Here is a 12743-nt window from a genome sequence, read left to right as displayed (position 1 = left end):
GGTCGAAAGAATCATTATTTCCTGTGCGACAGAAACAGAGCTTGATTGTGCTTTGTAACAAAGAGCCACATGCAAAGCACTTAATCAAGTCGAATCGCTAGATGTCTTCCATCGTTGCCCTTTGTTTACTGCGTCACATTTTTCTTCTTCATTGGATTTTTTAGCGAGGTACTGTGTCATGCTGCTATGCCGTCAAGCTATAACATAGCTGGTGCAGCTATCAGCATCTGGTGTACACGCCGCCTTCAAAGAAGGACACGGGTAGCTGTGGAAACACAAACAGGATCAGGCTTTACCAATCTGACCTGTACCATCTGTACTGATCCATACTGGAGTGCTTGGTGGAAACTGGGCTTTAGATAGTCCACAATACTGTGGTTTGTGTTTTTTTTTTAGATAGTTGGTTTCTCTTATGTGTTTTATTCCTTACTCTTTATTCGGATACCCATGAGCTTCCACAAAGTGGTTGCTAGTCTTCCTGGGGTTGACATGACAAAACAACTGTGAGAAAAACAACACCATTCAGTATTCATTACAACAATTATGCAATATGAGACAAGTATGTAAATTAAACAATAAAAATCTAAATGAAACTCAGGATTAAATGTGGCCCTATCAAACAAACAATATTTCTTAAAAAACAAAACATTTCTTTGATGACAAATCCATCAGAGTTTGTTTGAGTAACTTTCTGTTTTAACATCCCTCACTGGTTTCCTCTTGTCTTCTTCTCTCTGCTTGGTCAGCCAATAACCACCAATCTAAGCTTTGGAGGGAAGATTTTCTGCCTCGTCGTCAGCCAAAAGATGTTAAATTATAACGTTAATGAATGTGTCAGTCTTCTTTCCTCTGATTGATGACTGGGATCTGGTTGTCTCTGGCATTTGAAATTCAGAGTTTCATAACTTGTGGTAGTGTTTTGACCAGTCAGAATCAAATATGTCACAAAGCTGGGTAGGAAATCTGTGTAGTTTATTATTATAGAGGAAACTTGGATGTCTCGTGCATCTAAGTTTAAGATCATAACAGGGACGTAATGAAAACAAAGTTGTCTTATAGTTAGGGGTATTTCCTTCTCTTTCTTCTTGCTGACCATTGATTCTGGCTCTCTGCTCTTTAAGAGAAAATCACCCGTTTCTTTTTTTTCTGGAGTTCAGCTCGAGTGCACTTTGCTGACTGAGCCTGGAGGGCATCGACTTGGGTCATGTTCACCACCTCTTCAATCTTACCACCCTCTCACTGAAGGTCAAAAGAGGCCACATCATCTGAATGTGTATATAAAACACAGTTTAAACAGTTTTATCTTAACTTTATCAGCAAAAAGGTCAAAAATGAAGGGTGATACATTTGTGCCATAAATCAACTGAGTTTTCTACAAAGAAGTTTTGCCTGCTCGTCTTCGGCAAAATGTGAAGAAAGGGTTCAAGGACAGCCAGGTTATGGCGCTGGATTCAGGAATAAGAGTGTAGCTATGTAGACTTTATGAATGTTTGATAAAATAGGAGAAGAATAGCTTTGTAGTTTGGTTTGTTGTAGCAGGACTGCAGCCGACTGAAGCTAGGTTGCTTCTTTGTGCTGTTTTGGTCAGCAGACTCGTACAGAGGCCTCAAACCCACACAAGGTTTAAAATCTGGGTCACAGCACCCTAAAGGCCTGCTGGTCTTTATTTTCCAAGCCCTGACTCTTTAATCCGGCTTCCTTCATGACTTATTCAGACACAAAGTGAGATGGATTTCAGAAGCTGCAACCGGTGAAGATATTAAGAATCCATGCAGCTTTTAGAGCAGCTGCTCAAACATGAATAAAGTCCCACCCACACCTGAGTTTAATTATTAAAGGTATTACTTCTTAAAAGCTGGAAGCATATGAGTAAAGATCCTCAGACTTTTAAACACCTGGGCTCAGAAAGTAGAAGATACTCCAGAGTGAGTCAGCAGCATCTGAGTCGAAAGCGGTGACGGCATCAAGTCTACAGACTCTGACTGAAGTTGTGAAAAGTGGTTTGTTGTGACAGTCATTTGAAGATGTGTAGACTTTTGTGCTCCACATAACAACTAAAGAGGTTCTGAGAGAGTGAGTAAGAGAAGCTGCAAGTATTTAACACATTCAGCTTTAAGTATGCGAAGAAATACCAAGAGGCAAATGAGCCTGGAACTGTCAGGGTGGCTGTATTCTTCCAACGAATTAATTTGATTTGATAAACACAGAACGTCCTCAGAGCCATACCGCCAAACAGATCCTTCCTTTGGTTTATCTATTGGTTTATTATTTGGGTAAAGCTTTTATGTGATTATCAAAAAAGGAGATGGTGACATTATAAAAGGTACAAAAGAGTTGAAGCACAGGAAAGAGTGATATATTTGTCTTTAGTGACTTTGTTCACATGAATCAAAGTAACTTAAAACATAACTAAGTATCTGTATCCAGCTTGTGTCTGAGGTCTCTCTGACCCTGTGTAAACTTACATCCAGTCTTGTAGCTCCATGTTCTGATTCAACAGTCACACACTTTAATAGCACATCTCTCTGAAAACTGACACCAGCTGTGGGTTAAGACAGTGATGTCAATCATGTTTTTTGGCCAATTGCTCTCGGTGTTAAGTTTAACTCAACCTCTGAATAGGCATAGCAATGCTTGTTGTAAAATTGTATTACTCCCGGATATTGGGGCTCATTCTTTTGGGACCAGTGCTGTAAACCTTACCTGTGACCAGCATAAATACTGAACCGAGAAATGGATCCTCTTCTCGTGATCTTTGGGAGTTGTTCGACTAAAGAACTGGGTAGATTTTACTAAGTGCTCTTCTGTCCCTTTTTAGCCCGTTTCCACCAAGTGGTTCAGTTCAGTTCAGTTTTCCTTTGACTAAAGCCAGGACAGGTCCCCAAATTACCGAACCCCCTCCCACTTTTTAGTGCCCTTCTGTTGAAATGCCAGAGAGCGCAGACCTCCGCCAAGCATTTTGTGATTGTCACGCAACACTTATGTCCTACTAGCACCAAGAATATTGCCAGGATCTGGATCCTACTTTTACATCTGTCAGGAATTATGGTGACCTTGTCTTGTATTGTTTTGCAAAGCAATCCGACCAATTATCGTGGAGTTATATACACATATCGTGAAAACAGCCCTATCTCACAATGATAAAGAATCTTTTAGAAAAAGTCCTGGATCCAGACAAAATTTAATCACTTCTTCCTTATCCCATTTTGAACATTTCCTGAAAATTTCATCAAGATCTGTTTGTTAATTTTTGAGTTATGTTGTTCACAGTCAGTCAAACAGACTCTCCCAAAAACACAACCTCCTTGGCGAAGGTAATGATCCCAGAAAATGGAACTTGTTGATTGGTCGAAAAATTTGTCTCTTCCTGTGTGAAATCAGAAATCACAAAGAAGACAAATGTCTGGATGTCTTTCATAAATTTTATTCTTTGTTGGAGTTATTGCCGTCACACTATTACATAGCTGACAGGGCCATTGGTATAAGGGTTGCATGCCGCCTACCAAGAAGGGCATGGTTGGCTGTGGAAATGCAAACAGGACCAGGCTTTACCCATCTCGACACATTTCATCGTCATAAATCATCATTACTTTTAGATTCTAGCTGTAGTTTTGAACACATTGTTCAATTTGTTCTCAGCTATATCTGAGTCTGTGTGTGAGCCATTGGCGGGCGATGCTTTTAGATGCCATGAAAAGAGCTCTGATATTTGTTTCTTTACTCACTGAATGTAGCTCTTATCGGTCAGGGTTAAATTTTTCTGTGTAATAAGTAGCGTTGAGTTTTATTTACCTACCAGAGCAGTTCAAGAGCTCGAACAGCCTCTCCTTGAACTCATCTCTCCGTCTAAGGAAACAAACTCTCTGCTGCAGCATTTTTAAACCCACGACTGAGCCGTGTTGTTGCTTCATCTTTGGTCCTTTGTGGCATCAGACTCAATTAGAAGTTAATTAAGTTGCTGTGATGATACATCATCCCATTACTGTTGTCTTAACCTTTAACTGAGCTCTGTATTCAATACAAACAGTGTCGAGACATCTGTCCTTACAACATGAGGTCCTGTTCACACTGATGCTCAGAGTGCTGATAAACCTTGACTCCTCTTTACTGCAGAAGCCAGACTAATGAATCAGAGGAGCTGACATCTTGGCACGAAGGTTGTGAGACCAGTCGGTCCAAACACCCCGTCACCACCCAGAAGCTGTTCTGTGCCTTCATGGGAGATTAATCGATGCTTTTAGATAAAAAAGAATACAGTTGCCTGTAAAGCAGGGTCATTTTATTGGTCAGTAACAGGCTGATTTAATGTTTTGTTTTCACTTTATTCAACTAGATTATGAAATATCTAACAGAGCTGCAGTAATGAGTATTTACAGCCACTGAAAACCAACCTTTGACTAAAGAGGCAGCGTGCTGATGCCAGTGTCAGTTACCATGACTGCAGATTACAGTCTGAGCCCTTTGTTGGTGCTCAGACAAAAGACCACCATGAAGTACTGAGACGGGGCTGAAGTTGATGACTTAACCGACCTAAATCTCCAAACTGCTAATAAGGAGAATATTTGTCTCAGCCACAGTTTGTCAAGTTCCACGGTTCTCCAAACTCCAAATTTTGAAATAGTGATAATATGTTTGTAGAATTTGGCTTGTTGGAACGACAAAGCATCATTTTACTTCCCATGAGCATCAGGAAACACCAAATGAGACCTTGTGCATTTCTTTCCAACACCTTCATGTTTTCAGTTTCGCACAGATCTGTTTACGAAACGCTCTCGCTTTGCAGGAACATTTTATTCAGGTGAAGACAAGAGGAAACTTGAGTGGGTTGCAAACTAACCAGACATGAACCTTACAGTGACCCCAACATCAGACTGTTCTGATACTGAAACAAATAACTTATTGTGGGGGCCGGCAAAGTCAAAGTCAACTTCCTTTAAGAATGGAAATGTTTTGCAAAAACATAAATAAATGCACTGCAGAAAATATCCTTGAAGAAAAGCATTGTTCTTGCTTCTTTTAGGGCTAGCAAGTGAAAAAAATGCATTTAAATTCGCTCAACAATGGGGCATGGATGTGTTGAGAGATGGACCAACACATTGCTATTTTTCCCCTATAGAAAATGAAGTTAATCCTATTAATGTTTGCACTTTGCAGTAAAAGAATTAGAGCAAAAATGCCTCAGATTATCCGAATTTGCCAGAGATTTAACTTAGACTGTGATTAATGTTTTGCATTGGCTCAAAATATGTCCCTTGCAGCCAACAAAGCCTTGAAATGAAGACTTTATTTTAAACTGAAGTGCATATAAGAACATAAACTTCATCACAGTGCGTCAGTTGAGCGTCCCAGATGAACAAACTCGCAGCCTCAGCTGCTGTTTTGCAGAGAATCAGAGGGATGTCGACCTTAATGTTGGCTCCTTCCCAGACAAAGTAAAAATGGCAGCTTCTTAATCCAGTGTCGGTGCTTTGCTTTAATCCTGCTCCTGGGTGCTCGCCAGCTAACTCTGCATGGAGGGAGAGTGAGGGGTAGCATTTAGGAGCTGCGGGTCTACATCATTAGAGTGTGTGAAGTCACTGTAAACATTTGATTAATTGCTGAGAGGCAATTACAAGCAATTAAAGTCCTATTATGATGGCAGTGAAGGACAACGCAAGTTAATCTGACTGTCATCATTATAATTAGCACATCATGTTCGCACCAGGGCTAATGTTCAAAAAATAGGATTTCATCGGTTTGTTTGCAGATGCTTGGCTACAATCTGTTTAAATTTCATGCACAGTGAAGAGACACTCAGGGCACATGACGTTTACAGCTTGAGAATGAATCTCCCAAACTTATCACCAACACTTTGAGGTACCAGTTGGTGCTTTGTTTTTTCCTGTAGCTTTGAGAAAATGTCTCACACTTGATTCTTTCTCCTTCTCTCCCCCTCCCCGACTCTCTTCTGTCTCCTTTACTCTTTGTTTCTCTTCCCCCCCTTAGCAACAACCAAACTACTGGAGCTTCAAGGTCAGTGCCAATATTGTGTTTGTGTTTCAGCGTAAATCTCTCCCTCTGTGTGGATTTGTCTCTAATAGGATAACTTTCCATTGTGTCTTTGCATGCCTGCTTGCCTTTTTGTTGTGTCACATGTTTGCTCACACTTTTCCCTCTAACTTCCTCTCGTGCTGCACTGTGTGACATTTTTGTCTGAGCTCTTGATTGCTGGGAAAATGCCCTTTGGTGTCGTGTTGCGTGGACCTTTCATGTCACTTTGCAATGAGCTGGTGCAGATTTGGTTATTGTAATTATCAAACAGAATGGGCTCTTGTCTCTGGCACCTGTGAAGGAGGTGAAACTGTTCAGCTGCAGTGTTAAACGGAGAGTAGTCTGGTTTTAGCTGGAGAGCCTCTGATTAGAGCTCAGATTTCTGCTCCTTCCTCCAACATTTCTAGATCCATGGACGTCTGCCCACACCTGAGACCATAACACCTGTGATTTAAATAGATGCTGGCGCAGAGCTCAGTGACTGCTGTTTCCTTGGTTATTAGACTGAAAATGACAGCAAGAATCGATCTCTGTATTTTTGGAATGAGAGTTTGGTTCGCATTGTTGGCAGGAAGTCAAACTTGTTCCCACTCAAGGTTGGACTTTGCCAGAGCTGCCCTTTGTCACCGATTCTGCTCATTACTCTTATGGACAGGATTTCTAGGCACAGCCAAGTGGCAGAGGGACTCAAGTTTAGAGGTCTTTGGATCCTATCTCTGCCTTTTGCAGGTGATGTGATCCTATTGACCTCATCGAACTCTGACTTCCAGCTCACACTGGGATGGTATGAAGCAGCTGGGATGCAGATCAGCACCTCTAAGTCTGAGAGAAAAGGGTGGACTGCCCAAACTGGGTCGGGAGTGACTATTTGCCCCAAATGGAAGAGTTGAAGTTTCTCCTGGTTTAGTCAAGAGGTTCGACAGAGAGATTAAGGTGTTGTCGGCAGTGATACGGACACTTTACTGGTCTGTTGTGGTTAAAAGAGAGCTGAGCTAGGAGGCAAGGCTCTCAATTCACCAGTCAGTCTACAACTCTCACCTGTTGCCATGAGCTGTGAAAAGTGACCAAAAGACCAAGACCAATGGTCCAGGCATCTTGTGAGGATGCCTCCTGGAAAACTTCCCTATGGAGGTATCAATTCAGAAGGAGAAGACCATGGGGTAGACCTAGGACACTATGGAGAGCTTATAACTCTCAGCTGGCCTGGGAATGCCCCAGTATCCCCTCAGATGCGGCAAATGGTCTCTGCTGCTCCTGCAACCTGGACCTGTTGGAAGATGGATGGAGCAAGGATAGCTTGTCCCACCTGAGCTGTTTGGTTTCTGCTGTTTTGAGACATGTAAGAGTCTTTTTGTCCTCTAGATTTTATAGATACAGCACTTGTTGCCATTAGGGATGCACGATATCTCGATATCATTATCAGTATCGGCCGATGTGTAAAAGTGGGCCGATATTTGCACATTAGCTGCCGGCCATTTTCAGAGCATCTTGGATGATCGTTCAAGACCCAAATGCTATTGTTTTCTATAAATGTGTAAAAAACAAAACTACCCAAGAAGAGTGGACTCTCTTCTTTTATGCCTCTCTTACTGTTTTTGATCCAAAAAAACATCTTTTTTTTATCGTGTTCATCTCGGGCGCTCCATCCTTTGATCTTTTCCATGATCTCTGTCGTCTTTTCTCACGATCGCGCTACTCCTTCTCTCTGAACTACCTCGACACATCATCTGTGTCAAGATTGTTTGTTTTTATAAACCAATATTGACATCAAGAAATATTGGTTATCAGCCATAACAGCAATATTAATATCGGATATTGGTATCGGCCAAAATTTTCATATCGGTGCATCCCTGGTTGTGATGCAGACTGACGGACAACTGGACAGACTCTTGTCGACTGCATTGGAAATACTTAATGTAGTTGTTATTCACATCCTTAAGATTTCTACCAATTACTTACTAATATTTTGACTGGCTGTGTGACACAAGTTCACGGTGCTGTTTGGTTTTATCTGTTTTGTGTCTCATCTTTAATATGTGATAATTTCCGAGTCACGACCAAACTCCTGACTCCTGTGTTGTGCTCCTGTAAACCTCACTAGCTTCCCCACACTTGGTCAAACAGTTTCGCTTCAGCCTGCACACTTTTTTTAACAATTCAAGCTCAGTATGGGGGTAAAGTTGCACTTCCTGTAATGTGCTACACTTGCAACTTTGCTTACTTTCAGCCCTGGGGCGGTTACACCTGGGTTCTTATTTGATTAGCTGCAGGAAGTCTTCTGGCAGCCCCAAGTGCAGTAATGGAGATGGCCGTGAAAGTGCTGTGTGGTGAGAGATTATTCATGCCCTCTTATTTCTTCAGGTAATGTGAATGTAAGCTCTACTGTATGACGCTTTACTTTACCTAGTGACAGGAAATGAGAGAGAGGGGATTAGTTGGCATGCAGCAAAAATCAGGAGCCAAATTTAAGCCCACGCTGTGACAAACACACGGTTCGCCTCCAGGATTTCTGCAGCACTCTGCTGCCTCTGAAAGTGTGCCGACGCTGAAAGCTAGCACCAAAATGAAACCTCGTTTTTTTTCTCCGACTCAGACATTTCACCAAGCAGTGGCACAGTTCAGATATAAACAGTGTGAAATGTGAAGAGCAGGAGTCAGTCTGGAATATGGAGCCAATGACAGTCATCTGTCACTGCCAGCTTCATGCAGCTCCTGGTATTAGCTCCCAGTCTCAGCTGTGGGGCTAACAACTGGTCTCAAATGTCCCAAACGAGGAACCTGACACTCATTATATGAAAGAGAATCCAAAGGGAAATGATAAAAAGCAAAGCAATATTCCAAGGGCAATTTTTCAGTCGGCTGAAGCCAAAACTGCTGAAAAATCTTGGTGATGTTTGGAAGCAGCAGTTTGGATCTTTTAGTGAGGATGAAATTTATCGTCTTGGAAAGAAGAGTGTTGAGCTTTTTGTTCAAATGAGCTAAAGAAAAAACCCTGAAATGTTTGGATAAATATGCTCCAGTTTCTCTGAGAAAGAGAAACTCTATGCACAGACGAAACTTCCCTCTTACGTAGAAATCCCAGCGTGATTCCTTAAATTTAAATAACGCCAAGCTTCTTCTGTATTTACATGAAGAGAAGCAAAACACCGAGATCATTTCAGCCGGTCTGTGAAGAGAAATATAAGGCTTTAATGAGAAATTAGTCCCCTGCTCACTCCTGCATTCATTATATTCTAAACAGACCCTTTTGACCCTCACTTCTGTGTAGCCAGAGGGAGATTGTATGCCGTGCTTTGCTAACCTAAGCACTTACTGCAGCTTATTGCGTCTTAACTATGAAATGACTTGATATTCTGAAAGGCTCTTTGCATACCGTCTGCTGATCTGGCGAATATAAACACCGCTGAAGGATTCTCTGAGATGGAACAATGAGGGAACGCAACTGCTTTAGGATTAAATGAAACATAAATGTTTTATGATTATTTTACAGTTTGATATTCTGAGTTTTTCTCATCCCAAAGTTGCATCAGACGACCAAAACCAGCATGAGGCCTGTTTTGTCTCCTTCTGCAGCAGTTTGATGTTCTTTAAACTTTATAACTCATATTAATAAGCCACACTGTTGACATGGAGACGTGCTGCGTCATTAACACAAACAAACTGTAGTTTATATATAGACCCACTCCTCACTACTTCACAGAGAGCTGCAGACACAAACAAGCAATTAAAGCAAAGTGAGGCGTCTTATTTCAGGAGGTATCTGCTGATTTTTCTTCACTTTCAGACAGAAATCAATGAAATCAAAGACCTGACTGAAAGAGAGACTACCTAACAATGTAAAGCGATGCTCTCCATAACTCTTTGACCCGTCCTGCAGTGTGATTTGGGCAGAGCACCTTCATCTATTGGACTGAGTGTCAGCGACATTTCTCTTCCTTTATTCTGAAAAATCGTGCTCCTCCAGCTCGATTTGAGCGTGAACAAAACTCTGGATAGCTGCCTGAAACTTTAAGAATGGGTTGATTGTATGAACACGTTAAACTGGTGAAAACTGATATCAGCAGGTTATCTTCTGTTGTTCGAAACAGACCTTTAAGCGCTGGTATCGACCTTTCTTTACTTGTTAGTACTTGTTTTCATTGGTAGTCCAGTTTTGGGACAGTTTCAATGTTAAAAATAATATTTTGCATATTTGTCTCTCATTTGGAGCAAAATTTTAGTATAAACTGACTTCATCTTTGAATTTCAGCTTTATTAATAGTGCAGTTAAAAGTGACTTAAATCTGAATGTGTTGCTTAAATGTGATCTGCTTTGTTTCTTACAGTCTGAACATCACAAGTCACATTGAATGTGACATTTTTTAATCAGACTCAAGATATCTGACTTTTTTGCAGGCGACAGCTGTCTGAGCAGCCACGGCACAGTTTTGGGTACCAACTATCTCTTGTTCCACACTCCTTTTCAATTGATAGCAGTAATTTACCAATAAGTTGGTTTGCAAACTGCCAACAAATCCCAAAGAAGAAGAAGAAGAAGGAGTTCTGTGCCATGGACAAAAACAGAGGCTAGAGTCACACTTGCAGTCCTCTTTTAAAATTACTCAATCATAAATTTGCCGACTGCAGCCACAAACTGTTTTTAACACAAGGGCGTGGTCACACCGCCCATCCAAACAGCACTGTGCTCAAGCACGATTGCCCCCCCGCAGCGCCATTCCCCCAGCTGAGGAGAACGGCCAGCGGTCACACTACTCCAACATGAACTAGACTTTAGCAGGTGTCACTCACACACATGGCATCATCAGGAAGCATCTGTTTACATGAAGCGCGATCTCTTTAGAGTCAGCACAATGAGCCAACACTGAAACAGACATACTGACAAACAGACAACGCCGTTAAAACTTTACTGACTTTTTTTGACTTATGTTAAGTCTTTTTTGTCCACTACAGTCCTCTAACACCCTGCTTTGTTTAAAATGTTGGTCAAGAGCATAGACTGTAAAAAAAAAAAGGACGTCCACTTGCTCGGCTCAAAGTGAGGTCTCCACAAAAACTGCTCACCCTGGTGGCTGGCTGCAGTATAGGTCAAAAAATCCATCTCCCCAGCCATTCCAGATGGGCTGTGTTCAAACTTAAAAAAAATTAATACTCCTCATAGAAATGTTTCTCACATCTGATTGTTGTGGTGATTTGAAGATATAATTTGGCTGAATTGTATTGAAGTCCTCTTTTTTCCTGAAAAGTTTTCTTTTCCTCAGTTATACGAGGTTAAAAACGAGGCTTTACATAACATTTAACGATGATTGACAGCTGCCGTTTTCGTGTATGTTTTTTCGGGGATTGTAAAATATGTCGGGAGGTGGAGTCAAGAAGTGTTTAGACTCTGGAAAGAAAAGAAATGATTATTATTTTGCTCACCTGGCTCCACTCAGATTCTCCCAGAATCCCTCATCGTCTCTACTGCGCAGACTCTGGCTGCAGAACTGCTACAATGGCTGCGCCTGTGACAGGGTATTTTGGCTTCAAAACCATACAATGGTAAAAGGTGGAGCCACACTGTCCACTCTATATACAGTCTATGGTCAAGAGGTGTGCTCATGGCGGTCATACGTCATGGATCACACACGCTGTATGCGTCGTTGTCTGCGTGCATGAAGTAAACCATGCCAAAGCAGAAAAGCGAGTCGTGTTAGAGCACAGCACGGTTGCATTCACACTGGGCATTCAAAACGGGCTTTATGGCTGAAGTGTGATTAAGCACAGTGCGGTTTGCCAGTGTGACTGCATCCCAAGAAAATAAACAAGACTACCAGCTTTGGCCATGTTTGTTTCCACCAACTGGGTGTTACGTCATTATTGTTTAACTGAGCATATGGGTTGGAACTGAGCATTAAGGCCTTTTGTGTGAACACAGCCTATGTTTCTGCGTAGAGGAATGGCAGCAACGTGAACCTGTATGCTCAGATACAACACCTCACCTGTGGCTTTTTTAACAACAGTTTTATCCGATCAGCAAAACTTAATATGTGACACACAAATATTGGGCACTTTAATTAGCCTAACCGTTGAAAAAAAGGTGGTCTGAAAGTGTCTGAAAATATTTTATTGGAGAAGTGAAGAGAAACAGAAACAGGCACACGCCGGCTACAAGCCTCAGCCCAGTTTGTGAGGGTTTGTGTAATCTGAGGTGAGGTGAGGGTGCTCGCTGCAGCACCGCCCATTTATTTGATCAGGAAACGCACAAGTTCAACAGTTTTGACCGTGAAATCACGACATTATTGGAATGAATAAGAAAATCATTTTCAAGCACCGACCAGAAAACTAAATTGAAAAAAAATACTTTTATTTAATCACTGTTTACTTTTTATGATGAGCCTCACCTGCCTCTCTTGACTGCACGTCTCACTTTATCTGAAATTTTTCCTGCCAAACTCTGGTAAAATGACTACAAGAAGTCAGATTAAATGATGTGAGACAGCAGTAGGAGGTATTCAGAAAATTCAGCTCTAATGAGCAAGTAAAGGAGGATTTATCACACTACACTTAACGGCTGAATAAATCTGTCTGGGGTTGAAGAAGGAGAATCATTTTCAGGATAAAAACAGAGAGGATGTCTGTCCATACATGGCTCTGATATCAACTTAAAATCATTGCTAAGAAAAAACGTTCTTGTCATGCATGTCTGATGGATGGCGTGAAGACACTTTAGCGAG

At 41.5% G+C, this 12743-nt stretch overlaps 1 protein-coding gene across 10 annotated transcripts in view; it reads left to right on the top strand.

The window, feature by feature from the left end:
- LOC141784802 (SRC kinase signaling inhibitor 1-like) overlaps nt 1-12743 on the top strand; it is a 136852-nt gene that overhangs the window by 71601 nt on the left and 52508 nt on the right. For all 10 annotated transcript variants that reach the window (XM_074662680.1, XM_074662684.1, XM_074662686.1 and 7 more), the window contains one exon: nt 5986-6012. In XM_074662680.1, the coding sequence (XP_074518781.1) occupies nt 5986-6012 (27 nt within the window). The remainder of the gene's footprint in view (nt 1-5985; nt 6013-12743) is intronic.

This window comes from Halichoeres trimaculatus, unplaced genomic scaffold, assembly GCF_033239565.1.
Source record: "Halichoeres trimaculatus isolate MK-OKI-2021-1 unplaced genomic scaffold, fHalTri1.1 fHalTri1_scaffold_23, whole genome shotgun sequence".
Lineage (NCBI taxonomy): Eukaryota > Metazoa > Chordata > Actinopteri > Labriformes > Labridae > Halichoeres > Halichoeres trimaculatus.
This window is presented reverse-complemented; position numbering and strand designations above follow the sequence as displayed.